At 59.0% G+C, this 26,669-nt stretch overlaps 1 protein-coding gene across 1 annotated transcript; it reads right to left on the bottom strand.

Moving 5' to 3' along the window:
• Positions 1-3,958: 3,958 nt before the first annotated feature.
• ZNF787 (zinc finger protein 787) lies at positions 3,959-26,310 on the bottom strand. Its single transcript, XM_034638080.1, is given in 5 exon segments — positions 3,959-4,817; positions 4,819-4,872; positions 4,923-5,551; positions 13,581-13,669; positions 26,069-26,310. Coding segments are annotated over 4 exon segments (942 nt in total). The 5' UTR covers positions 13,660-13,669; positions 26,069-26,310; the 3' UTR covers positions 3,959-4,637.
• Positions 26,311-26,669: the final 359 nt, after the last annotated feature.

Here is a 26,669-nt window from a genome sequence, read left to right as displayed (position 1 = left end):
GGGGATACACGGAACATACATTCTGAGATAACTGCCTTCACAGCGGGAAATAAGCTGAACAGAGCCATCCCGTTACTGTCTGACTTCTACTCCTTGAGACCTCGCCTCTCCAGACGACCGCCCATTCCTCCTTCCTCACCCCAGGACTTTCTCCACATCCATCCTCATCTGCGTGTCACTCCCCCTCCTCCGCCTCCCCCCCCCCCACACACACACGAGATTAGCTCCAAGGGGCAGACTGTGCCTGTCACGTTCAGCGATGCGTCCCCAGTGCTTGGAGGATCCCAGACAAGTAGGAAGTGCTCAATAAACACGCATAAGGAAGTAGACGTGGACACGGCAGAAGGAATGTGAAGTTTGGGGCTTTGGGTTCGGATCTCAGTTCTACTGATGTACAGAAGCATCTGGTAACAGTTCCATCACCAGCAAGGGAGGAGTTAAGGCCAACCCCACGGGCCTTTGTGAGCACCGAGCTGTGAGGGGCAGGAAGTCAGCCTTGCCCCAAAGTGGGCACTAAATACACGGCAGCAAGCGTGATTCTTACTACTGGGCTCAAGTGATTGGAAAGGTCAGCCAAATTCACATGCCCCCGATTTCTTCACCTTTGCCCTGGGTGAACGGCTGCAGGGTAGGCGTACCATGAGGACTACGTGGCAAGACACGTGAGAAGACAGGTCCCAGGCATCCGCCTGATCAACAAGGCCCTCCACATCTGCACGCTCGTGGAAGCTCAAGGACGGCAGACCCCAGCACAGAGCACGTGTTCCTTCCCTGGGAAGGACGTCTGCGTTTACTCTGGAGCAGAGAGCCTCCCCACGAGGGCAGCCGTCAAAATCACCCGAAAAGCTCAGTAAGCAGGGTCCTGGGCATCATGGCCACCACAGCCTTCCCCACTTGCAATGCAGAATGTTCAGCCCAGAGTCAACATCTCTGACCTCCAGCACCAACTTGACCAGCTCAAAAGGAAACCGAAACGTATTGGGTCTGTACCTTGTAAAGACCTGCTTCAGGTCCTGCGACCAAGCACGAGAGAGGTCCCTACCCCTGGGCTTGGGGTGTACAGAGGACTATCATACACACACTAACACTAACACATACACCCACACCTCCAGCCAACGGTCTCCACGCAGTGCAAAGACCTGATGTTGCCAGAACCTCCGAGAGGAGCCAGAAACCTGTATGTTTTTATGTGATATGTTCCAAATTAAAATTCCGGCTCGAGGGGCGCCTGGGTGGCACAGTGGTTGAGCGTCTGCCTTCGGCTCAGGGCGTGATCCCAGCATTATAGGATCGAGCCCCACATCAGGCTCCTCTGCTATGAGCCTGCTTCTTCCTCTCCCACTCCCCCTGCTTGTGTTCCCTCTCTCGCTGGCTGTCTCTCTCTCTGTCAAATAAATAAATAAAATCTTTAAAAAAAAATTCTGGCTCGAGATCATGAAAAGGAGACAAAGGGAAGGAAGAGCAGCCTGCAGGAAAGAAGGGGGCAATGTTCACCCCACAAGAGGAAAAAGCTGCCAAGGGCTTTGAGGCTTCTTGGATTTCATTTGTTGGTTCTCAACGAGGGGCGACTGTGCCCCAAGCCCAGGGGACATCTGGCAAGGTCTGGAGAGATGTTCAACTGACACAGGTGGAGGGTGCTACTGGCATCGATCTGGTGGAGGCCAGGGATGCCACTCAACACCGTAACTGCACAAGACAGCCCCCGCCACAAAGAATGACCCGGCCCCAAACGTCAGTAGTGCTGACACCGACAGGGCCTAATCTAGTCTGTGCAGGCGTTAGTTCTCCATATGGGCACACACGGTCTCTTGGGAGGGAGAAACCCTGGAGTGTTGCCACGCAGCCAAGGCTAGATGGCAGGGCTGAAAAGGGTGTCCAACGCACGGTGAGTGCACCGCAGGTATGAATTACTATCCTGTGGCAACGCTGTGGGTAGATGTATCCACAGTGCCACTCCAGGGACTCACCTTTCTGGAAAGCATTGGGACAACAACAATGGTAATATTAATAACTAACGGACGCTTGTCTAAGTACACAATCATGTTGGCTCACTGAGTTCTGCATTAAGTGAAGTCAGCGAGGCTCAGAAGAAAGTGAGTTGCATTCCCAAGCAGAGCCCGGATGCGAACCTCGGCTCCTTGACGTGGCACTGTGCTCCTCTCCAGGAGAGGAATGAACTGTCAGTGAGTCAGCACCAGGCACGGTATCCCTTTGAGTGGGACAGGCAAGCTCTTTGCGGAGGAACCCGAGGGTCAGAGTTCAGTTGCCCGGGCCACACAGCCTATACGTGGCGTGTCGGAGTGCAAGCTGGCGCAGAATCTTTCTTGCCCCAGGTGTCAGCTCCTGCCCCACCTCCTGGGGGAGGGAGCAGAAGAGGCAGGCCTGAGAGCATAAGGCCTAACTGCTTCCTTCCACCTGCCACCAGTCCTCACCCTCCCACCCCAGCCTCCCAAGGTGTCCAAGGTCAGCACTTCACAGAGGGGACCCAAGGGCATTAGGCAATGTTTTCTCAAGTCTTTGCGTACGCGTGTCCTCTCTGGACAAACAAGAGCTTCACCCCTCCCCCTTTTTAAAGCGATCAGAGATTTCAAACCAAATTGAACCATGCTGACCAATTTCCAAGCAAGGGAATGCCACTTGAGACCATGCTTTTCTGACCTAACATCACAACCAAAGAAAGTCTACAGATCCTCCCAGGAGTCAGGCTCCCACCCCCCAGGTGGCCATCCGTGACCTTGCTTTTAGCCCCTCATCCTCCAGATGAGGACCTGAGGCCTGGGGGATGTGGGGAGCATGACCTGCTCAAGGACAGGGAAACACCAGGTGGCAGATTCAGGGCTCACGCTGGGAGTCTCACTTCCTCCTTCACCTCCCTGATGCCAATAAACTCCTCTTACCCCAGAGGTAAAAGGGACGTGGAGTCCAGCCATGGCCGTTCAACCATGGCCATTAAACCAGGCTGCAAACACCCCTTGGCGGGGCCCTTTCTTCCCCAGGACAGCCACTGCAGCCTCCGACAAACCCAGGGACATGGGCACTGGGCTCTGGCCGTAGGTCCCAGGAAACCAGAATCACGGAATCAACATTGGGGGGGGGGGCCCTATCCTGATGAAGGACCTACTAGCAGGCCCCACCTCACAGGAGAGCTGCAATGATCCCATAGGACCATGTCTGTCAGGCACAGAGTGCAGTGCCTGGCACACAGGAAGTACCCCCAAAACCATCAACATCCTTGTTTTCATCCCGCCAGCCCCTCAGCTGGCTCCTCCACTTGGACCCTGTGGGGTAAAGAACTACGCACCCAAGTTCCTCTTCCTCCTCCATGGTATAGCTCTGTCACTGAGAAGTAATGGCCTGGTCAGGGACATTTCCAGCCCTCTGCGCAGTGAGATGCGACGCTGTGACTGCCCCTCCCACACACACACACACTTAGTGAGATGTGGGTGGGGGAAGCTGTGTCACCTCCAGGCCAAGTTTTCCAAGAAGCTGGACGTAGGAAGAGCCGGGCGCCAGGTGCTGGGGGAGGAAGCCACGGGCGGGAGCATGGGCACCTCATTCACTGTGTAGAGAAATGCTACCTGCCACTGTCCCACGAGTGAGGAACAGTCTTGTGTTAACCCACTGAGATTGTGGGAGTCCTCCTATGGGCTGCAGTAAGCAGCCCTATGCTGAACCAGCCCCAGTTCCTCACAAGCCCGAGGAATATTCCAAGTCCGCCGACCTTCCATCTGGAAAGTCCATGGCCCACTGCAGGTGACTAGGTTGGGCCACCCTTCGGGAGGACAGCCCAGTCTCCACCCCGGCCTGGGAGGGAACCCACCCAGCAGCTGCTCAGCCTTCTGCTGCTCTCCAGCGGCCCAGCCCTTGGCTGGTGTCCCCTCTGTGACTGCGGGGTGGGGAGCCCTCCATTCATGCTCTTGCCCTTCTCCTTCCCAACTCAAGAAAAACGCACAGCAGGGACAATCAGATAGTGCGATTTATTGCCCCCGCACCCCTCCTTCAGCCATGTCCAGGCCAGGAAATAGACGGGACCCCATTCTCTGCGGGGTACGCTGGGAACAGGGGCTAGTCCTGCTCCAGCACTCCTCCACGACCCCAAATCCAGGAAGGTGAGGAGGGACGAGGGCCAAGAAAAACAACAGGACCCGCAGGGAAGAAGAGACGAAATAGCGGAAGGGTGGAGTCAGGAGGCGGGTTGTGATTAAAAGAAAAACTCTAAAGGGAAAAGGACCCTCTCTCCCTTCCCTCCGTGTGGCCCTTCTGAACTCGAAGGGCCAGGCTGTTCGTTCCTCGCAAGTGCCCCGGGCGGCAGGACAAGAGAAAGAGGGACCAGGGACCCATCTTTCGGTCGTGGTTTCCGTCCTCTCTCGGTCTCCAGTTCTCACACACGGTCTCTCCCGGGCTCGCCGAGAACCAGAAGGGCAGACCTGGCCGGGGCAGGGTGCAGGGCGGGGGCGGGAGGGCCCTAGAGCCGCCCGTCAGCACCGCACAGAGCAGACCACGGGCCGGGAGGCAGACGAGGCGGCCGCCGCCCTTAGCGCCCCTCTGTCCGTCTCGCTTTCCGCTCTCCCGGTCCTGCGCCATCCATCGTCCCCGCCAAGCCCGAGGGGCCCTGCCCCCCCCCCGGGCCTCCGCCCCTACCGGCCCTCCCCACTGCGGCACTCGCTGCAGCGCCCGCCAGCCGCCTCGTCCTCGTCGTCCTCGTCGTCGTCCCCGCCCGCCCGGTAGTAGCTCTGTCCGCAGCGGCTGCAGACCGACGGCGCCCCCACGGCATGCACCTTCTTGTGTCTCCGCAGCGCGGCGCCCTGCACGAAGCCCCTCGCCGCACTCCACGCAGATGTGCGCGGGCTCCTCGCCCCCCGCCGCCCCGAGCCCGGCCCCGGGCTTTTTTTTTTTTTTTTTTTTTTTTTTTTTTTGCCCACTGGGATGGCGATCTCGCCGTCCGCTGCCGCTGCCTCCTCGGGCGCCTTGGCCCGGCGCACACTGGCCGCCAGCACCTTGGCCGCCACACCGGGGCCCGACAGCTCGGGGTGCAGCCGCAGGTGGCGCGCCAGGCTCTTGGGCTGGCTGAAGCCGCGGCCGCAGCGCGGGCACACGAAGGGCTTGAGGCCGCTGTGCGAGCGCCGGTGCTTGGCCAGACTCTTGCTCTGCGTGAAGCTGCGGCCGCAGTCGGGACAGGCGTAGGGCTTCTCGCCTGTGTGGATGCGCTGGTGCTGCATGAGGTTGGAGCTCCAGCTGAAGCGTTTGCCACACTCGGAGCAGGCGTACGGCTTCTCGCCCGTGTGGATGCGTCGGTGCTGCACCAGGTGCGAGCTCTGCGAGAAGGTCTTGCCGCAGTCGGCGCAGGCGTTGGGCCGCTCGCCCGTGTGCGTGCGCTGGTGCCGCGTCAGCTTGGACCAGTGGCTGAAGCTCTTGCCGCACTCGTTACAGATATAGGGCGCCGGTGGCCGCGGCCGGGGCGGGGGGCCGGCCGGGGGCGCTGATTGGGGCGGGGACAGCTTGGTCGGGGGCCAGCTGGGGACGTCGTCGTCGTCCATGATGAGGATGTCCACTAGAAGGCAAGAGGGTGGGAGGGGAGGACAGTCAGAGAAGCCCTGGCTCGACAGAGGGCCGGCAGCTTCGACCCAGCTCTGCCACTTGCCACAGGGCACGTGCAAGGCCTCCCGCAGCTCACTCACCGGCGCGCCTTCTCAGGACGCCCTGTGGCACCGGAGGGCAGCTGGGCCGGGTCAGCGCGAACTCTCCGCGCAGACCTGGCCCTCGGCAGATGCCCCTGTCTCTCTACCTCCTTATCCGCCCTGTTTTCCTCAGAGCATGGCTCACTCCCTGGCATTTTACTGAACATTCATGTGGTCATTCATGACCCACCCTCAAGACTTTTCCTTCCCAGCTGCTACCCGCACACCTGGAACAATGCCTGGAACATAGCAGGGACTCCAGAAATAACTGGGAAAGAAACAGCATCCACATATGATGGAAGTCTCGGAACTGATACTTGAAGCCCAAAGCACCAAGCAGGGGCAGGGAGGGTCCAGGGAGAGCTCCACTGGAAGAGAGAGGGCGCTCACACCCTGGCCCCGGAGCAAAGGCAAGCCTGGGAGTGATGGCATCACACCTGGGCTCCAGGAAGACTATCCTGGTGCAGGTGGAGAAGAGAAGAGGGAGGAGGAACAGGACTGGTTAATGGGATCACAGGCCAGCACGGATCCCACCTGCCCGGATAACTGGGAGTGCAACCCCCACATATCAAAGCCTCTGTTACAGACGTCCTTGAAGCTATTCCTGTCCGCCCCATGCAGACGACAGAGGAGCATGGGGCCCTAGTCCTGCTGGCTGTGAAGTGAGGACTCAAAGCCTGTCCAACGTCTGCACCACACTGGCTCTGAGCAACCTCCCAGGGAAACTGAGTGACGGCCTCCCCCTGGGCAACCTGCCCAGCTCGGAGACTGGCCTGCATGCACCTGCAACAAGGGTCTTGCTCCCCCAATCCGGTGGGGCCTGGGCCTCAGCGGAACTCCTCCATAGTGCCCACCAGCCCAGCATGGCCCTCCACAGCTGTGCCTGCAGCATCCCTTCCAAGCCTGCACTGGGAACACTGCTTTCCCGCTCCCTCCCTCACCAGACCCCGTGCTCTTGGCAGCCCCACACCAACACCAGGCCCAGGCCAGGCCCGAAGTGCTCACATGCTGACCTGGGATAACACTCACAAACATGCAAAGGGGTGACAGGAGGCGCTGAGGTGGGTGCAACGCACTTAACGAGCCTCAGTATGTTTACGTCCTGCAGGGGGGCGCTATAACGGAACTCGGGCCTTCACAGCAAGAACCCCAGCACCAGGAAGATGAAGCACAACCTGGAAGAGCCTTGCTCCAGCCCCCTGGCTTCTGCCCACTGTATGGGGTTCAGGGGGTGCCTTGGACCCCTACCTGCTGCTGGTGAGCAGCCAGGCCTGAAGGCAAGACCTCTGCTCTTGCTCCAAAGGCGCATGGCAGCCTCAGCGCCCCTTTCTGTGGCTCTCAGCACAAAGAATGCTTCCCCAAGGAGCGCGGAGCGCGGGCCGGGGCTGCTCCGCGGCACTGGCAGCTGGAAGGCTTCCCACACGCGCTCCCCGTCACCACCGTCGGCTGCACGGGGCTGTGGAAGGTCCACACTCACTTCGCCACGTAGGTCCAGTTTTCAAGATAATGAACTGGTTCTCTATCATCCTCTAGTCTCCCGTTCTGAACATTGCTACCAACTCCTGGACTTACACGCATTTGGTGGGTGTCTGTCCACGGCCGTCGTGACGGCTTCCAGAGCTACATGTGTCCCAACTGCCGCCACTCCGAGGAGGTGCCACGTCCTCCTCGTGGGACCCTGGTGGGCCCTGGCAGCTTCCCTGCCCCCCAGCCTCATGAGACGCTCCAGGCGCATCTACATGTCCTGCCCAGACGTGCGATCACTGTTTCTCCGGGAGGCCCTGGTTTCTTCCGGTGGAAAGTACTTCAAGCCCCAAATCTGGAAATGCTCACTGCTTTTTTTTTTTTTTTAACAGTAAAATTCCGCTGAGTTCACACTGACACTTCTTCCCAGACAAATCCGGACCTACAGGTTTCTCTTGAGTCTTTTCTATGTGACGTCGGCATCTCCCTTCTTCAAAAGGGAGAAGAGAATTTGAACAGCCTGTAATTATTCATTTGCTGACCCCACATTACGGTGCTGAGATAACCACCTTAACACTACCACGGGCGATTACAATTCCTGAAAACACAAAGCACGGCTTTGCATGTGCTGCTCCTGAACTAGCAAACCTCTCGTGGCCGTCACAAGACCCAGCCCTGCTCGTTGCCCGTCTCTCTCCAGCCAGTGGCTGTCGGAGGCGGGCCTGCTAACAGATCCCCCGGAAGGGCCCAGAACGCTGTGGACTGAGCTCCTGCTGTGCCCTTCCAACCTGTAGGTCAGTTTTAATGAGACCCTTGGCTCGCCTTTTCTTTCTCTGGGAATCCTAACTATGGGCCCACTGTCTTCTGGCATAAAGCACTGCCCCAGATTTGCTTCTTTCCTTCCCGTCCAGTGACCTGGACAGAACACGGCTTGTTATGAGTGATACTCCCAGGTTTGCGATCTGCTCTTCCAAGACCTAATTTTTACAATTCAGGAAGGTCTTCCTGGCTTGCAGTATTTAGTTTATTCTCTTCCTTTGCTTTGGATTTCTCCAAGGACTTCCACATCCACGCGCTGGGATTCTTTCATTTTTTTTTTTTTTTACTCCGTTTTAACTTTTCATTTCTTTTTGATTTTAAACATCCCTCCTTTTTACCTCTAATTTTTCTCAGGGAATGTGTTCTTTTTATTCCTTGTTGAGTTTTCTCCTTCGGTTTTCATTTTGAAATGACTTTGCTCCTATTTTCTGCTGAGTCCTGCACCCTCGCTTCTGAGCTGTTCTGATTACGTGCTTCCCCAGGCTGTCACCTGGCGGTGTGTCTCCAACTGGCCTCCCTCTCTGGGGAGATGTTACCTGCCCATTTTCTCTTTTATGCTAACAGTTGTGGGGCGGGAGAGCACTAGTGTTAAGCTCAGTTTGTTCCTGTTGCTTTTGTGCGGAAGTGTTCCCCAACTCCCAGAGGGCAAGGTTCCCCAACTGTGGGGGGTGAGGACCCCCAACTCCCAGGAGGCGAGGTTCCCCAACTCTGGGGGGGTGAGGCCCCCCATCTCCCAGGAGGCGAGGTTCCCCAGCTCTGGGAGGTGAGGCCCCCCATCTCCCAGGAGGCGAGGTTCCCCAACAGTGGGGGGTGAGGTCCCCCGACTCCCAGGAGGTAAGGTTCCCCAACTCTGTGGGGGGTTAGGTCCCCCGACTCCCAGAAGGCGAGGTTCCCCAACTCTGCGGGGGTGAGGTCCCCCAACTCCCAGGAGGCAAGGTTCTCCAAGCTCCCTCCTGACGTTCTCACATCATAGCTGAGTATATGTGACACTGTCCCAGGTTCCTGGCTCTGCAGCCCCTGTTTTGATCTGCACCTCCTCCCTCCTTCTTCCCCGTGGTCAAGGACAGGGGTCGCACTTGGTCTTGAGTTCCCTCCCGGAAGGTTTTGCTCTGAGTGGGTCCTGCCCTGGCAGAACACATTCTCCGGTTGGCATCAGAGCCCAGGTGTGGGCCCCAGGCCACTCCAGCCCCAGACCTTCCTGTGGCCCCGAATTCCCTGCTCCCAGTCTGGAGAGAACACCTCCAATCCTAGCTGTTGGCCTCTGTGGGACCACCCCCCAAGCTTTCCAATGAACCCCTAAGGGCTATTTGGGGCTCCTCCTTGCTTCCTTCCCTCCAGCACAATGCCAACACCACAGGCCTGTGGCCATTGGCTTGTCCCCATCCAACTGTATTTTGGGGTCATGGGGGCACCTTCACATCTAAGGTGGCCCAAGGGATCGGGGTTTGCCACATGGTTTTAGGTGGAGGCCTGGGGAGGTTTAAGGGCCGCCATCATTCTGGGCTGGACACAGCATTTTAGGTGAGCCCTCCAGAATGACTCTAAAGGGCACTGCAACATGCGAGCCAGAGCTCTGCAAAGGGAGGTCAGAACCCCATCCACCCCGTGGGTGACTTCCAAGACACCAGCTGACTTCTTTCGTGTTGGGAGAGCTCCCTCCTCAGAATCACGATGTCATCTTTATTTATGTACTCGCTTTTTGGACTGCTTCCCATTTTGAATACCCTGTAGCTAGAGCCCCAGGACAGGCCTGGGTGGCTCTCACAGCCCGCTGCCACCTGACTCCGGGTCTCTGACCAGCTGCACCCTGGATGGCCAGGCTGGAGCCAGCAGGAGCCCCAGGCAGGTTGGGAAGGGATGCCCTCCCCCAGGGAGAGCGCGGCAGACCCTGGCTGCTCCCCATGGCTGTTTCCACCCCCCACCTGGCTGCCTCTCCGCTCCAGCACTCTGGCCAGCAACCCAACCTCGCAGGACCGCCCAGCAGCTGGAGAGGGGCACAGGACGGACAGGAAGTGCTTCTAAAGCACCAGCTACTGTGAATAACGCCACCCGCTCAGTCTGTACACCATTCCCAAAAATATCAAAATCCAGGGATGAAAATTAGAAAATTCCTGACGTGTCACAAATGCCCTGGGCAGGTCCATGTCATGGAAAGGAAATGTGACCCCTTGGCTCTTTTCAGTCTCGTGTGAACAGAGCTGCCTGAGAAGCACCGCCCAAGTGACCGGCTGTCTGCCCTCCACAGCCCGGAGCTTCCAACTGGGCCACAGCCCAGCAGCAGGGGTCAGCTCCGTGTGGAGTAGGCCAAAGGCGATCCACACGAAATGGGACAGGAGAAGAGCAAGCACAGCACCAGTGCTGCCAGCAGGGAGCACCGCTCTGAGACTTTTGCTTCAATTGCACATGAACACACACGCAGCTGGGCTGAGGGCATGTGCAGAACGACTCAGGCCTTGACAACAGTCAGAAGAAACGCCGTGGGTCGCCCTCTGCCATGTGTCTCAAGGTGCCTCTTTGTCATGGGGTGGGGTCACCCAAGGCAGGAAGACACAGGGCGGGGAGGCTCCAGCTTAAGGGGACACAGAGCTGGAAAGTCCTTCAGATGACAGCCCGTGCTGGAGCCTGCCAAGACCTCCTCACCTGCACCTGAGGCCCCACCATCCAACCCGTAGTCTCCAAGGGGCCCTGAGGCAAAGCCTCCCTTAGGGAAGGAGCCTTGGGCTCCTTCCCCCACAGAAGCCCCAGAAAGCTTTCCAAAGCACTCCTGAGCCCCCAAGGAACGCCTTTCTCCCTGGGGTGACAGTGCCGGGGGCTGCCCATGGCCAGGCCCCTCTTCTTCACCAGAAAATCCCAAGCACAGGCCTGAGCCGGGTAAGGCAGGCATGGTGACCCTGAAGCCACCTCCTACCTCCCATGTCCCCGATCAGGCCAGCAAGATCCACATCGGATTGCCGGGAAGAGAAGCCGAAGACCAGCTCTGCCTCTGCCACGCCCCCTTCCCTTCGGCAGGTGCTTCAGACACAAGAGGGCCAGGGCTGAGGCACCACCTCAGGAGTGTGGGGGTGGCCGCCTAGAGCCAGGACGTCCGTGGCTCGTGGAGCAATGGCTGAATTAACCCGTTTGGAACCACCCTGCTTGCAGCCTGCTGTCCCAGACCGCTACACACCCTTCCAGCTGAAGCCACGACCAGCAGGGCTCTTGCTGGTCCTGCATCGCTGCCGCATCCCCTACCCCAAACTGTCCATGGGGGCCTCCACTCCACAGCCAGCCGGGCCCTCTCCAGCCAGGGGCCCGCACCTCTCGCGGTGGGGAGCCCCTTCCTTGGCAAACCCTGCCCTGCCCCGGAAAAGATGGGCCCTCTGGCCAGGCGGTCTCCACTGCAGTCCCCTCTGTAACCACCACCAGCCTGTGGGCCTCATGGAGGCAGGGACCTCGGCCTCAGGCACACTGTCCCCAGCCCCTCACCCGCAGAGGCAGTGACACGGGGGCAGAGCGCACCTCCATGCTGCGGATGGGGTGCGGCTGACTCCAGGCAAGGTGAGCAGTGCAGGGCATGGGTATCATTCCCGGCAAGCCAGGACCTCCCCTCCATCTCCAGAAGCTCACGCTGGTGGCTGTGGACAAGGGTGGACGCAGGGACTGGGTGGAGGTCAGGACAGGGTGGCATTCAAGGTGCCAGGCAGTGGCGGCAGTGGCAGCTGAGGCCAGGCAGGCTCCGTGGGCACATCCAGAATGTATTTTGTGAATGGATGCTCGATGAGCCAGAAGTCAGATGGCGGGGAGCCCCCAGGGTCGGCTGTGCCATGAGGCTGCAACTCAGGGCTCTAAGAGCACCTTCCACCTGCCCTCTTCAGACCCGGGGCCCAGTGGACGAGCCCACCCCGCCCACCTTCTCCAGGTGGCCAGCACAGACACCGGCCCCTGCCCTGCAGGCCAGAGCTACCACGGGCGTCAGGCCGGAGTCTCAGGGCAGGAGTCTGGCACGGTCACCCCACAGGAGGCCCCACATGCAGGCAGGGAGGACCTCCCAGGGCAGGCCCAGAACCACGGGACGCACACCACTTAGAAGCATCCAGGCACATGGCCCATGAGCTGAGCAAAAGGGGGTCACAATGGGGTGGCCCCGCAGCAGGGGGTGGCTGGAGCAGGGACGTCCAACAGATTCCCATGGGGGAGAACAGGCTCAGGACAGCGGGTTGGACGAGAGGGAGGTGAGAACCTGCCCGTATGTCTTACCGGTTTATAAGGAGCACAAGTTAACGGAACACTTGTAGGATTAGACCTGACTTACTCCAAGACACATGTACGTTTCGGAGAAAACTGGGGTTGCTAACTCAAATTGGGTGTTTTGTTAAGTGAGGTAAGCGTTTTGTAGCTGTCGTTTCGTTTTTGCTCTTAAAGAACCCACACCTATGGGTGCAAAGACAGGACATCTCCCATTTCTGGGAGAAATGGGTGCAAATGGAGAAGTAAGACTGGCATGGGGTCTCTAACCCTGAAGCTGAGTGCTGACAGAGTCACAACGTGACTGAGCTCGCACGTTCCCATAATACGCAGCCTTGGAATTTAATTCTAAAAGGGTTAGAAGGCCAAGGATGTGCATCAAGGGGAGGCGGGGGAAGCAGGCCCAGAGGGGCACAGTGGTCCTCCCCACAGAGGGCGGCCAGGTCAGAGTGAGCACAGAGCCCCCACGACTCAGTTTCCTCCTCTGTAACCAAGGTCTGCCTGCAGGGAGCTTCCCTTTATTCTTTACTCCAGGTGATCTCACATTTATCCGGGGGGGAGGCCGACAGGCTCTAAAAACCCCCAATCACGGTCCAGGTCCCTGTGGCCCTTCCCGGGGACGACTGCGGGATGCTGGCACCAGGGCCAAGACCCAGCACCCGTTCTGTGCATAAAGTTTTACTGGCACGTGGTCGCACCCACTCACTTCCATATGGGCTGGCTGCCTGCCTGCTGCAAGAGCCCAGGTTCTGCAAAGCCAAAAATATCTCCCCTCTGGCCCTTTACATTAAAAAGCCCGTTTGCTGACTGACGCCGGCTTAACGCCCGGCACGAAAACACACCAACAGCAGCATGAAAGCCAAGTCCATGCTTTATTTCTCGGGTGCCCTAGAGGAAAACCCCTGAAAATCGGAAAGTAGAGTCTCGGCAAGCAAACCCCGGGCCCCATGTGCTCAGAGGTAAGTTTTATTCAACCCAAATAATGCTTTATTTAACAAAACAGGGTACCGATATTGAAAAAATCGGAGAATTTCCTCTAAAAACCCAGATACTCAGCTTCCCCCCTAAAACTGGCACACATCACACCCTCCTCTATAGTCCTATCACTCTGGCCCCATGACGCCCCCCCACCCCCCCACCCCCCGTCTACAGCTTCTCGCATGAGAGACCTGCAGACCACCTAGAAACAGGGCAGAGGGGCCAAGACGCTGGGCAGCGAGGAGGTTGGGCCGTGAGGATGGAGAGGATGGACAGACGGAGAGAAGCGGCCCCCAAGGGCGCCTGTGACCCTCTGGAGGAAGGAGGCGTCACTCCTGAGCCACAGGAGGGGGGAGAAGGAAGCTGGGGTCCAGAAGGGGTACGGGATCAGCTGAGAACTGCCCAAGGCCACCTCACCTGGGTTCTCGTGACTGGCCATCTGCTGGTCCTCGGAATCCAGCGGCCCCGGAGACCAGGCCTCTTCCCGCAGCTCCATGTCTGGGTTCCTGTGAAAAGGAGAGGAGATGGAAGGACAGTTTACAGGACGCCAAACTAGATGGGGGGATCCCAGGAAGGTAGGCGCCATGTCGGTCCCAATGTGCACTCGAGCTCCAAGCGCCCGGCTTGGCCCTGGCAGGCAGAAGGCGACACGCAGCAGGTACCCGAGGGGCAATGGAGGAGGGGCCCTCATTGGTCCCCTGCACGGGGACCAGCCCAAGCCCACGCACCATCTGGGGAAGGAGGCAGCACCGGGGCTGCAGCAACCAGGCCAGGGTTGCGTCCCAGCTCCAGCCTTCACCAGCTGGAGCCCAGGGGGAGAGTCCACCTCCCTGCCTCAGCCTCCCCTGCCTCCGCCTGGCACCCAGATTGCCACCAACACCGCAGACACACCAGACGTGCCGTGAGGTCTAAACGAGACAAAACACAGATACAGCTCTAGCCCCGGAGCCCGTCCCCGACGGAACGGTGCAGCCGACTGACACGGGCACACAAGTCCTCCAAGGAGTTCACTCTCAGGTCTCCGAGCCAGACTCCGCATCAGGGGCCTGGAGGAAAGGAGCCCACCTCTGGGGTATCCGCACTCAGAGGGGCAGCCAGACAACCCTGGCATCTGGGAAGGGAGGGGTAGGCGGAGTGCCTTCTGCAGCCCCTGGCCACCACTCATCACCCCCGTCTCTCGGGATCTCCCCACCTGGAGCTTTCAGTAAACAGAACGCTATGTCCACTGGGTGTTCTGTGTGTCTTCTCTCACTCAGTGTGATGTTTTCAGGGCTCGTCCACACTGTAGCATGTGCTGAAGGACACTGTACGGATGGACCACACTGTGTGTGTCAGTTCACACGCTGACGCTGACGGGCGTCTCGGCTGTTTCCGCCTCGGGGCTGAGGAGTAAAGCTGCTAGGAACATCTGCACGCACACCGTGTGGACGTGTTTTCATCTCTCCACCGCCCACACTATACCCCATGCGACAGGCCATGCTGGGGAGAAATCCCTCACCTCCTTACTGGCCTCAGGCGCCAGATTCTCACCCACTCACCACCGCCTGGGGGCAATGCCATTTGGCAGGGCCTGGCTCGTGGGGCCGTCAGCCCAGGCCTCCCCCGCTGCCCCCTCGAGCCTCCATGCTACCCTGAGGCGAGGAGCTGGGCAGGGGTCTGCCCTGTGTTTGGAGCTGGTGGGCAGCATAGGGAGACCTGGGCAGGCACCTGGCCGCAGGTGGGCTCATCAGTCCTGCGCTGCACCAGAGCCTGGTACTTCGGGGGCCTGTCCCTTGCTGTGGTGTCACTCCCCGGCAGGAAGCCTGCAGGTGGGCAGGACTTCCGCTAAGAGACTATGCAGCGTCCCACACGCAATCGACTGAGACCTGGTCCCTGAAGCTGAGTGCACGCAGCTCCGAGCAAACCCGCGGAGCCCCGCGTCCCCCAGCCCACACGGGGACCTCCCTGCAGACGAGCACCTGCACGCAGCTCCGAGCAAACCCGCGGAGCCCTGCTCCCCCAGCCCACACGGGGACCTCACCGCAGACGAGCACCTGCCAATGGCAACCATCTGCCCGTGGCACAATATGCCAGACCCACTTCTCTTGAATCCCCCACTGACAGGGGGCTCACCACCATTCAGGCACTGAAGGGAACCCACTCCACTGCTGGGGGGGCATGAGCCCACCCCTCAGTAACCTCCACTGACCTCTGAGAGAACTCCGAGAACCTGCCCGTGCAGTTAATAAACGCTTGCAGACACCGTGAGCCGTTCCCTCAGCCAACACATTTCCCAGGCCCTGTTCTACATGGCTTAGACGCCACTAACGCATTCAGTTCCACCACAGCCCTCTAAGCGGGCACCATTGCCGCCCATCACACAGATGAGGAAACTGAGATGGCACACAGAGAACTGTGAACACGGTCATGCAGGCCGGGTCCTCAGGACCAGGAAAGGTGGCAGTGACCAAGGCAGATGAATGCTCACTCACACAGCAGCATCCTGGGTGCCCCCCGCGAGCCAAACCTGGACACGGGGTCCCGTTTCCCAGCCACCAGCCCTGGCTCCGCATTCTCCTGCACTGATGTGCCGTGAACCACCACCATCCCCGCGGCACAGCAGAGGATGTGAGGGCACAGTGAGGTCATCAAGGAGCAGGGACAGGACGCCAACAGTGTCACTGCAGAGTCCTTGGTCCCAACTGCTCTGCCAACCCACTGTCACAAGGACCTAGAAGAGCATGGGCACAACCAAAGACAAAGCCAAGCCTGTTTGGGGGGCCAGGAGGCGACACTGGGGGACACTGAACAGGGGATGGAAAGCAGCTGCCTCGGAGGTGCTGCTGAAATGCAGACGGGAGGTGGGGGGCTGGCAGGCAGGCAAGAGTCTGCCTTCGGCTCAGGGCCCCTGGTCAGAGCCCGCAGCCAAGGCCCAGGCCTCCTCACTGCTGGCCCTGCCACTGACCACGACAGAGAGCTATGACAGGGTCGGGCCAGGTCGGCAAGGAAAAACACACAGGGGTGCCCTGTGCAGGTTCTCGCTCCCACGCATCATCGCAGCACCCACCGTGCCAAGGGAGCACCTGCCCGGCTGGTCACAGGCTCCCCCTACACACATGGCCCTTATCCGACCGGATCTTCATGTCGGCCTAATGAGAAGACAAGGCACTGCAGGCGCTGGCCTGCGCTCATGGCACAACCCTTTCCTCCCCACCTGTCCCCATCACCCCCACCCACAGGCGCGGGGGTCTCCCCAAGGGCCAGGCACTGGTCCGACACTAGAGAATATCATGGTCAACAGGCCACAGCCCCAGCGACATGAGAGAGCCCTGCCAGAGATGAACAAGCATCTGAATGAGAAAGGCGGTTTCAGACAATGAAGTTCCATGAAGACAGACTAGACGGATGCGGAGGGGAGGGCAGGGCAGGAGAGGGCTGGGCATCTGCACCAGCAGATCGAGGCAGGATCTCCCAGGACGAGGAGCCACAGGAGGGGGCCTGCATGGGAAGTGTGGAGACAGAGGGATGCAGAGACAGCGGTGCAAAGGCCCTGAGGAGAGACTGGAGATGCAGGGCTAGCAGGGTTCTCTTGCGGGGCTTCGAAGGCCAGAGGACTGAGTTGTCTGAAATGTGGTGGCCCCTCTGAGGCGGGCACCAGTACCACACGTGTGTTACAGAAGAGAACACTGGGGCTCACAGACGGAGGTGGGGCCGGGTCCCGGAGGTCGCCTGTGGTCACAGCAAGGAGCATCTGGACAGTAGCAACGACGGTGGATGGCCAGGATGCAGTGGGACAGCACACGGACTCCCAGGACCCGGAAGGGTGCAGAGCAGTCTTCCTCCCTGTCTGCCCGAGGCATCACCCCTTCAGAGGCCTCCCAGCCCCCGCTCCGCCCTACCCCCACACCAGCGCCACGTGCCCACAGGGGCTGAGAACAGGCACATGACGCAGCCGTGAAGGGGTCTGTCCCCCTTGCCCACACAGCCCCTCGGGCCCCACGGGAAGCCCAGCGAGCCCCAGCTGACAGCTGGAGCCACACACGGTTTGGGCGGGGCCTGACAGTCCGGGCTCCACGCGCAATCCCACCACACGGCCGGCCGCGGAGCCGCACACAGCTGCTGGGAGCCCCTGGCCAGGCGACCCCTTCTCCAGAAGCCGACCTGAGGGGAGACCCAAACCTCAGATGACAATGCTTGCAGGAAAAAAACGTTCATCACAGCCAGATTTAGAGCAGGGAGAAAACTGGCAGAACCCGTCAGCGCCACGGGGGAAAAAGCCCAAGAAAATCCCACGGACGCCACAGCCTCGGAAGCGTCCTAACGCCCCCTGAGAGCAGGAAGAGCGCTTCTAACTTTCTTCTTTCTGTTTACCTTCATTTTCTCAACTTTTTAATTTTTTACAATGAGTAATGACTTCGCTAACGAGGGAAAAAGATGAAACGATTCTCTTTCTCGGCTCGGCTGGCCGGAGGACTGTGCACTGTGATGGGAAAAGCACTGGGTGCTGAGGGGCTCGCGGGGACGCGGCCGCACGGCCCTCGGGTCACAGAGGGTAACCGTGAGGCCGCAGAAGCCCTCGCACACGGCCGCCGGGCATACACAACGGTGCGGCCACGGCGGCCAGCAGTCGGGCAGCTCCTCGCAGGATACCCAGACTTACCTTGTGACCCCGAGACTCCACTCCTCGGTACACACCCAAAAGCATAAAACCCGTGTCCACACGGGGACTCGCACGCGCATGTTCCCGGCGGTGCTGTTCACAGCGCAAACCCCAGGGGGAGAAGCCAGTCACAAAGGGCCGCAGAGAGCGGACTCCACATCTCCGAAACGTCCAGAGACGTCCCGGACAGAGACATGGCTGCCACGGCTGGGGGTGGGGATGGAGAGGGAATGCTAGCTAAGGGGTGCAGGGTTTTTTGGGTAGTGATGAGAAAATTGTGGAACCAGATGGTGGTGATGAGTGCACAACACTGTGAATATACTAAAAACCACTAAATTGGGGCGCCTGGGTAGCGCAGTCGTTAAGCGTCTGCCTTCGGCTCAGGGCGTGATCCCGGCGTTCCGGGATGGGGCCCCACATCAGGCTCCTCCGCTGGGAGCCTGCTTCTTCCTCTCCCACTCCCCCTGCTTCTTCCTCTCCCACTCCCCCTGCTTGTGTTCCCTCTCTCGCTGGCTGTCTCTATCTCTGTTGAATAAATAAATAAAATCTTAAAAAAAAAAAACCACTAAATTGAACATGTTAAAAGGATGGATTTCACGACATGAACACGACAAAGCAGATCTCAAAAAGTAAACAGACTTTAAAAAATTGTATGAGACCCTCTGATTACAGGGCCACAAACACTGAAAATGAGTAAGGGAGCATCTCTCTACTTGCTGGATGAAACACTCCCCCATTCACAGACCGCTTAATAGAGCCAACTACATCTTTAAGGAAAACAAGGGGCGCCTGGGGGGCTCAGTCGGTTAAGCGCCTGACTACTGCTCAGGTCATCACCTCAGGGTCCTGGGATCGAGTCCTGCGTCAGGCGTTCTGCTCAGAGGGGAGTCTGCTTCTTCCTCTGCCCCTCCCACCTCATGCACCCCCCTAAAATAAATAAAACCTTTAAAAGAAAGGCAGGCTAGGTAAGAGAAAGGAAAGTCACAGTCAGTGCCCACAGGGCTGAGGAGGTGGGCCGGGACCGCCTGCTCCTCGGCCCTCCTGTGTATGCAAGCTTGTTTGCCAAGTGGGTGTGCTGTGCTTCCCTGAACCATTAGCATGGAAGTCACAGAAAGCAGGGACTTCCCAGACCCGAGTCTCCACCTCAGGCCTGCTTCCTGCAGCAAGAAGGCCTCGGCCTTCACTCCGTCCCCTCCCTGTCCGTGTCCTCGCCCTCCCTCCCCCTCCCCAGGAACCTGCGGGCTCTGGGGCACCCAGGGCAGGATGCAGGGCCAGGACGCGGGGATGGGGCGCTCCTCTTCCAGTTGCGGGACAGCAGCGGTGGCGCCACCTGCCTGTGGCCACATGAGATTCCCGGGTGCTCAGCGGGCAGTTCCCAGGGGGGCCAACGTGGAGGCAGCAAGGGGACCCGTGGGTCGGAGCAGGGACCGGTCTCCGTCAGGCATATCCACCCAGCACAGGCCACTTTCTTCCCAAAAGGAGATGGGACCCGCCCAGCATAGGGCCCTCCCTGGAGCAGGAGGAAAGAAGGTTCTTCCCTCCAGACCCCAGAGAAAGAAGCCTGTGTACACAGACCCTCTCGCTCCTTCAGGGCCCCCAGGGGTCACGGTTTCTTCTCCACAACCACCGCCCTTTGCTGCCCCCAGTGCAGAAACCCGTCTGTGGGTCTTCACTTCTCTTGCTCGGGTCGGGCTCCCACGTCTGTGGAAATAGAATCCGTGTGCTTTTCTCCCGAGAATGGGTTTTAGTCAGCCCCAGCCGGAAACACTAAGAGGGCAGAGGGAAGTCTCCCCTCCCCTCCCCCGGGGACAGGCTGGAGCTGAGAGGGAGGCAGGCGCCTGCCTGGAAGCTGCCCCCTGCTCAGAATCCATGTTGCCTGCATGTTTAAATGGCCACACTTTAAAAGATGTCTAAATAGCTACGCGAGATCCTCCATTTTGCCCCCTTGGCCTGTAAGGCCCAAAATCTTTATCTTCTGGGGGCGCCTGGGTGGCACAGTGGTTAAGCGTCTGCCTTCGGCTCAGGGCGTGATCCCGGCTTTATGGGATCGAGCCCCATATCAGGCTCCTCTGCTATGAGCCTGCTTCTTCCTCTCCCACTCCCCCTGCTTGTGTTCCCTCTCTCACTGGCTGTCTCTATCTCTGTCAAATAAATAAAAATAAAATCTTAAAAAAAAAAAAAAAAAAAAAAATCTTTATCTTCTGGCCCATTACAAAAAACGTTTGCTGACCCTGACGTAGAGGAGTGAGGGCTGCCGAGACATGGGGGGAAACGTCCCAGGCCAAACAGACAGGAACGACCTGGAGGTGCCGTGCCCCAACGGGGGGGGGGGGCGCAGAAGGAGCAGGCCAAGTGGTGGTGGGGGCCACAGCAGGGACGTCCGTCAGAGGAGGCCCTGAGCTCGGGGGTCAGTGCCCCCGAGTCACCGTCCTGAAATCCCAGTGTTACCTTGCATTTGTGTTTTGCACACGAAGTGTGATGGGACAAGGGAGCATGCACCGAGGGCTTGGCCACTGCTCCCCACGAGACCCAGCAAGTACCCCCTGGGCCAGGAGAGGGTCAGGACGGCACCCGGGCTGGGAACTAAATCGGGGTCCTAGTGAAGAGTTGGGAAGGGTGTTCACTAAACGTTACCCAGGTCCCATCCTCTCCCATTCACTCATTCATCACTCAAAAACCTGCTGCGGCCTCCGGCCTGACCCTGTGGGCCTGTGGGTCCTATACCGAGGATCTGAGTCGTGGGGGAAGGGCTGCAGCCCCCCCCACACACACAGAGGTGCACACAGAGAGGAAGCACCATGATGTGGCCTCAGACAGCCCCTGACCATCTCCCACGACCAGGAGGCCCCCAACTTGCTCTGGACCAAGCCTGACTATGCGATTTGACATGTGACACCTCTGGAGCCCTGGCCCCCCATCTTCCCTCCCAGCTCCCCCAGTTTCTGCCCGCCTGTGACTTCGCCCAGCTCTGACCTCCACTCCCTAAGATGAAGGGCAGGCCTCCCCCAGCCCACCCCAGTCCACCCCAGCCGGGCCCTTGAGCGATTCAATTAGCACAGGGGCTGAAAGGGCTCCGCTGCTATTAAGCCTCAGACAAATTATTGTTATTATTGTTGTTATTAGATCCCGCCCACCTCCTCTGGATGCCAGCCCACCAATTAGCCCCTCTCTTTCTTCTGCTGCCAATCTCCCGCCTCCCCTCCCCCGCGCCAGCAACCAGACGCTCCAAACAACTCCTGCAGAACGAGGGCCCCTCCTGAACCTAGGCCCCAGGCCCGTCCCTCCAGGACACGCCCCCTGCTTCCTGGGCCTCTCCTCACCGTCCTCCCCTCCCCTGCGACCTCAGAGGCGAGCTGTGACTTCCACCCTTAGGTCCCATCCACTCTCCAACCACTCCCCCCAACCTCTTGGTCACCAAATCCAGTGGCTTTTTAACCCCTGTGCTGGCAGTGGGCAGAGCCCAGCACACACTCGCCTCCCCACCTACCCCTTCCCACCCCTTCCACCCCTCACTCCCTCCCCATGCCCACCCCCTCCCAACACTCCTTTAAAGCCTGCTCCACATCACAGACCAACTCATCTCTTTAAGTCACGCAATCAGCCCAACTAAAGACGGGCGCAGGATCAGAACAGACAATTCGCCAAAGAAAGAGCTGATCAGCACGTAACGGGATTCTCGACCTCATCTGCCATCAGAGAAATGTATATCAAAACCACGATGAGATCCCACGGTGTCGGCACGCCATAACAGAAAACACAAAACCGCAAGTGCTGGCGAGGATGTGGAGAAACTGGAACCCCCGTGCATTGCTGGTGGCAATGTGAAATGGGGTGGCCACTGTGCAAGACAGACTGGCAGCTCCCCAAAAGGCAGAGCACAGAATGACCGTGGGATCCAGCAACTCCACTCACAGCCATAAACCCAAAACAAAAACACGCTCACACAAAAATGTGACCGCACGTGTTCACAAAGGCATGAATCACAATAGCCCCAAACTGGAGACAACACAAATGCCCATCAGCAGATGAATGGATACACAAGCTGCGGTCTGATCATTCGACAGAACGTCATTCTGCCACACGGGACGAGCCCTGTGAAGGAGGGTGTGCGTGAAGGAGCGCGTGAAGGAGCCAGACACAGAGACCGCGTGGTGCGTGACTCTGTTCACGTGCGTGACTCTGCATGTTTCACCAGAACGGCACACCCACAGAGACAGGACACAGGGGAGTGACTCCCAGGGACTGGGGGCAGGGGAAGGGGAGTGGGTGCAGTCTCGTTCTTGGATGACGACAGTGTTCTGTGGGGACGGCTGCACCTAACCGTGAGCACATCAACCACCGCTCCACCGTGCACTCTAGAGCGGGGGTCGTGTGCTAGGAGACTCACGCCCCCATGAAACTGCTAGTTCCCATTCCCGCCCTGCCTGCACCACCCTGCGGCATGTGCCCACAGCACTTCACCCCAAACCCAAACCCACCCCTGAAACTCGCCCAGACCCTCAATCCCATTGCCCACCTGCAGCCTGTCCTCCATCTGCCTGGCACCTTCTCACCTCTCAAGAGTCCACGCACCCCCCACCCCGCATCACATGGCCAGGCTTCCTTCCTCCCCAGCGGACACCACCACCTGGAAACGTCCGCCCAGCGCACACACTCACTGAGGGGAAGCAGCCTGGCTGGCACTGGCATCCTTGACTGGGTGGGGGCCGCTCAGACCTCAGACCCCTCTTCGGCCTGGGTGGTGATACCCCACAGCCCCACCGGGGTTGCAGGCAGATCCCTCTGCTCCCCTCACCAGCTCCTACTCACTTCCCTTTGCTCCAGGCCTGAACACCCATCTGTCCCCTCCTCTACCTCCCACCCAGACCACCTCCCACACCCACAGCTGATCCTGCCAAGCTCTCACCTCTGCTTCAACGCTGAGGTCAAGTCGGCAACACCATCAGAACCTCAAGCCCTTTTCTGGGGGGACAGGGGGCCCTCTGTCCACTTTTCCCATTTCTTCCATGATAGTCTGTTCGGATTTTTTCCATCTTATCGGGAGTCGGCTGAGTAGACTGTATTTCCCCAGAACACGATCTACTCCTCATTCAGATTTTCAGTGCACGCAAAGAGCTGAGCAAAGCAGCCCCTTATAATCCTGCTCCTCTGTCCCCCCAAACCCCCTTTCTTCCTCTTTTCCTTGACTGGGCTGCCTCACTGTAAGCCTACTTCACGGCTTTCTTTCTCCCATCCGCCTCCCACCTGGCCACGCAGGCCTCACCCTCGCCATCAGCCACCGCCCTCGTATCCTCAGGGGCACCAACTGCCCCAGCCTCCAATCCTGTGCGGCCCTCCTAGGGGCGCAACGCCCCCCCACCCCAGAGCCTAAGCAGATGGCAAACTCCAGAGGCCCTGGTCCCAACTCCATGCTATCTCCAAAAGAAACCAGTTCTAGAATTCCTAGAACCTCCCCACAGGGTTATGGCAGCAGGGGCGGTGGGGAGCGTAGAGGCCACCTGCCGCCATCCAGGAACACCCACCATCCAGATCTTCAGACATGTCTGTGAACACTCCTGACTCTTAAGTCTTGGCAAGTAACTGAAAATTGCTTAAGCAAAAATATTCTCTAGTCAAAAAAAAAAAAAAAAAAAAAAAAAAAGATGGAAGCATGCCTATAGGCCATGTTACGTCTGCCACCCCTCAAACAGGCCAGACCCCCATTCTCTGGTGGGTGTGTTTGTGTCCTTCCACCTTGCCCATTCTCCCCATAGACTTGCTGCCAGGGCCCAGTGAAAGTAGCACCTCCCCCAGGAAGCCTTCCCAGACTTCTCCCTTCCCTCAGTTCAACTGTCTTCTCCTTTGAAATTAACAACAGGTCCCATTCATCAAGCACAGACTACATTTCAGACCCTGTGCAGAGAGTGCAATGGGTTCATAATCCTGATCCCCACAACCACTGTCAGAGAGGAGAGGACAAGCTCTCTGGGCAGGCTGCCAGAGTCCGACTTAGCCCCACCACCCAGCAGCCATGTGACCTTGGACAAGGTGCTCCGGCCTCTGTCCCTCCTAACCCTAGTGGGCCCAGCGTCAAGATCAAAGGAGACGATGCATGTGAAGTCCACCCAGAATGTGCCTGGTGACCCCGGATGAGAACTGTTAAAACTGGGGTTCAGACAAGTTCAGCAACTGGGGTTCAGACAAGTTTGGTGGCTGACTCAACATCACAGAGCCACCAAGCAGAAGAACAGAGACTTCAGCCAGGTCGGCCAGCCTCCAAGGTTGTCGTTTCTTTCCTCCTTGCCCTCAGGATGCTGGCACTGGCTCCCTTAACTGCCATCATTACAGACTTGTCCTGCAGCCCCAGGTGGCCGGGCAGAGCAGCACAGGGCCCAGGTCCACTCACCCAGGCTCGGCTTGGCTGGCTGCTCAGTGGTCGTGAGGCCACAGCTCTCCGTGCTACTACAACAAAGCCACTAACGCCATTAGTGTGGGTCACCCCTGAAATGAGAGGCTAGGGCTTGGAGTGCCCTGAACCGGCCAATGACCCTTCGTGACAATGCACCCCACAGCAGAGGGAGCTCCGAGTCCCCAACTCAACAACGGACATCGAAAAGGCCCTCGTGATAACCTTTGTCTCCCCCAGACCCCAGCCTTGGCCAAAAGAAAGAAGTCAATAGAGCCTGTGGCATTATGGCGAAGGGCCAAGCTCCGGAATCACATGCAGGCCAGTGCTCCCTGTGTAGCTGTGGGGCCTGGGGCTCCATCCCATGCCCCTGAACCGGGGGCAACGACCCCCATCCCAGGACCTCTGAGAGCTCAGGACAGTGAGCACCAGGCACAGGACCAGGCACCTGCCAAGTGCTCAGGAACCAAGTGCCGTCAAATTTAGTCTGTCACCACCAAGAGGCCATAGCCACAGCTGACTCTTGGAGGCCCCAGGACATGCAAGGCTTTGGGCAGCATGAAGGACAACCAAGCAAGGTTTGGAGGCTGAAATATGTCTGAGCACAGGTGCCCAGAGAGCTATGTGCCCAGCAGTGACCACCAGAGACCTCGGGCCAGCCAGGCCATTGCTGGAGGCCAAGGGCCAAAATGGAGTACAGAGCTCACTATCATCCTCCCCCAAGTCCCAGGGTTCTCTTGGCCAATCCTTCCCTGTCCTTCAAGGCACAGGACACCCCACCTTCCCCAGGGACACGCCTCCCTCTGGGAACCTGTTGGTCTGGGGGCTGTTCCAGAAAATCCCCCCCCTTCTGTATGTGTCTCCCCAACAGGCCTCCAAGCTGTTGCAGGACAGGAACTGCCCCCCAGTGTTGCTCAGCTCTGGGTCTGACATGGGGAAGCCTTCTCTCCCACCCCATGGCAGAGCACTGTGCCAGGACCACTGTGCCTGTGGACCCAGCACATGGCCAGGCTTATCCAGGGAATGCTGGACTGTGTTCTCCACAGTCGAGGGAACGAGGAAAGAGGGAAGTGACAGGTCCATGGTCACCATGCTGGAAGAGACAGGAGGCACAGCCTGGTCTAGGAATGCTTGGCTCCAGAGCCCTTCTCACATACCTGACACTCAGCTCTCTCGAGGTTTGCTTTGGCTTTAAAAGGAATGCATTAAGGGCTTCCTACCAAGTCAAACTGCTATTATCATTCCATTTGATCAAGCAGAGACTGAGATGTTAGGCTCACAAAGTACCAGATATAGAGCTGGGATTTGAACTCGGGTCTCTCTGACCCCAGCACTCCTCACTCCACAGTGTTGCTCATGGGCCAGGCATGGTGATAAGCCCTTGGAGTTCTCCCGTTCCTCAGCTCAGCCGGGGTGGGGGTTAGATCTGGAAGGCTTCCAGGGGAAAAAACTAAGACAAGAAATAACAAAGTAGGAATCTGATCTGAGCTCTTGGGGCTGAGGCAGAAGGCAGGAGGACCAGAGGGGACCGCAGCAAAGGCAGACAGGTGAACGCCAGCTGCATTTAGCCAAAGAGGCTTACAGTCTTAGAGAGAAGATAAGCCCAGATCAACAGCAACTGTGCTTCCCCAGAGCGGAGACCAGCTCTTGACTCCCAACTGGGTCCTCAGCACTGCCCAACACAGGGCCTGGCACCAGGAAACCACACACCAAGTGACCCCCTTCCTGAAACCCTTCTAGACAGAGCTGTGTAGCGATGCCTTCCCTGGGCTCCCACGGCCCTCCTGACCTCCCCACAATGCTCTGGGGGAGAGGGGGTACTCTGTGTCCAGGTCCCCGTCTCTGCCCGCCTGCTCCAGGACATTGTTCGTGCCCTTGTACCTGGTGCCCAGCGTGGGGCCGGGTACTGGGAGAGCCTGTGGGTCACTTTTCTGTCGTGGGACGCCGCCATCCTGTGCCTGCCTGACCCCTAACTCCACGAACTGGGGCGTCCCCCGTTGCGGTCGGGGCTGGGAGTGGGGGATCTCAAGCAGCACAGCTGGGCGCCCGGGAGGCCTCGGGGTGGCCTTGGGGCCCGGCCACCGTCCTCCCCGGTCCCGCGGGCCACGCGGTGCCTGACCTTGGCCCAGTCACTTCCCCTCCGGCGCACGCGCTTCCTGCCCGCCGCCCGCGCCAGGGCGAATGAATGAGCCTCCCGCCGGGCCAAAGCCCGTAATCACCGGCCAGATCAAAGGCCGCACGCAGTCCGCCCGGGGCTGCAGCGGAACCCGGGCTTTTCTGAAAATGGGAAGGAGCGGGAACAGGCCCGGGGCCCAGACGCGCCCCCCGGGCCGCCGTTTCCGGTCAGGCCAGCCCGGCCTGCGCGTCCCCTTCCCCCACCGAGGCCTCAACTTCCCCCGGGAATCGCCACCACTTCCGGCCACGACCTGCCGGAGAGGCTGCGGCGGCCCCACCCCCAAGCCCCCAGCCCGAGCCCCGGCGG

Source organism: Ailuropoda melanoleuca, chromosome 12 (genome assembly GCF_002007445.2).
Source record: "Ailuropoda melanoleuca isolate Jingjing chromosome 12, ASM200744v2, whole genome shotgun sequence".
Taxonomy (NCBI): Eukaryota; Metazoa; Chordata; class Mammalia; order Carnivora; family Ursidae; genus Ailuropoda; species Ailuropoda melanoleuca.
The sequence above is the reverse complement of the archived record's forward strand: the minus strand, read 5'-3'. Positions and strand labels throughout refer to the sequence as shown.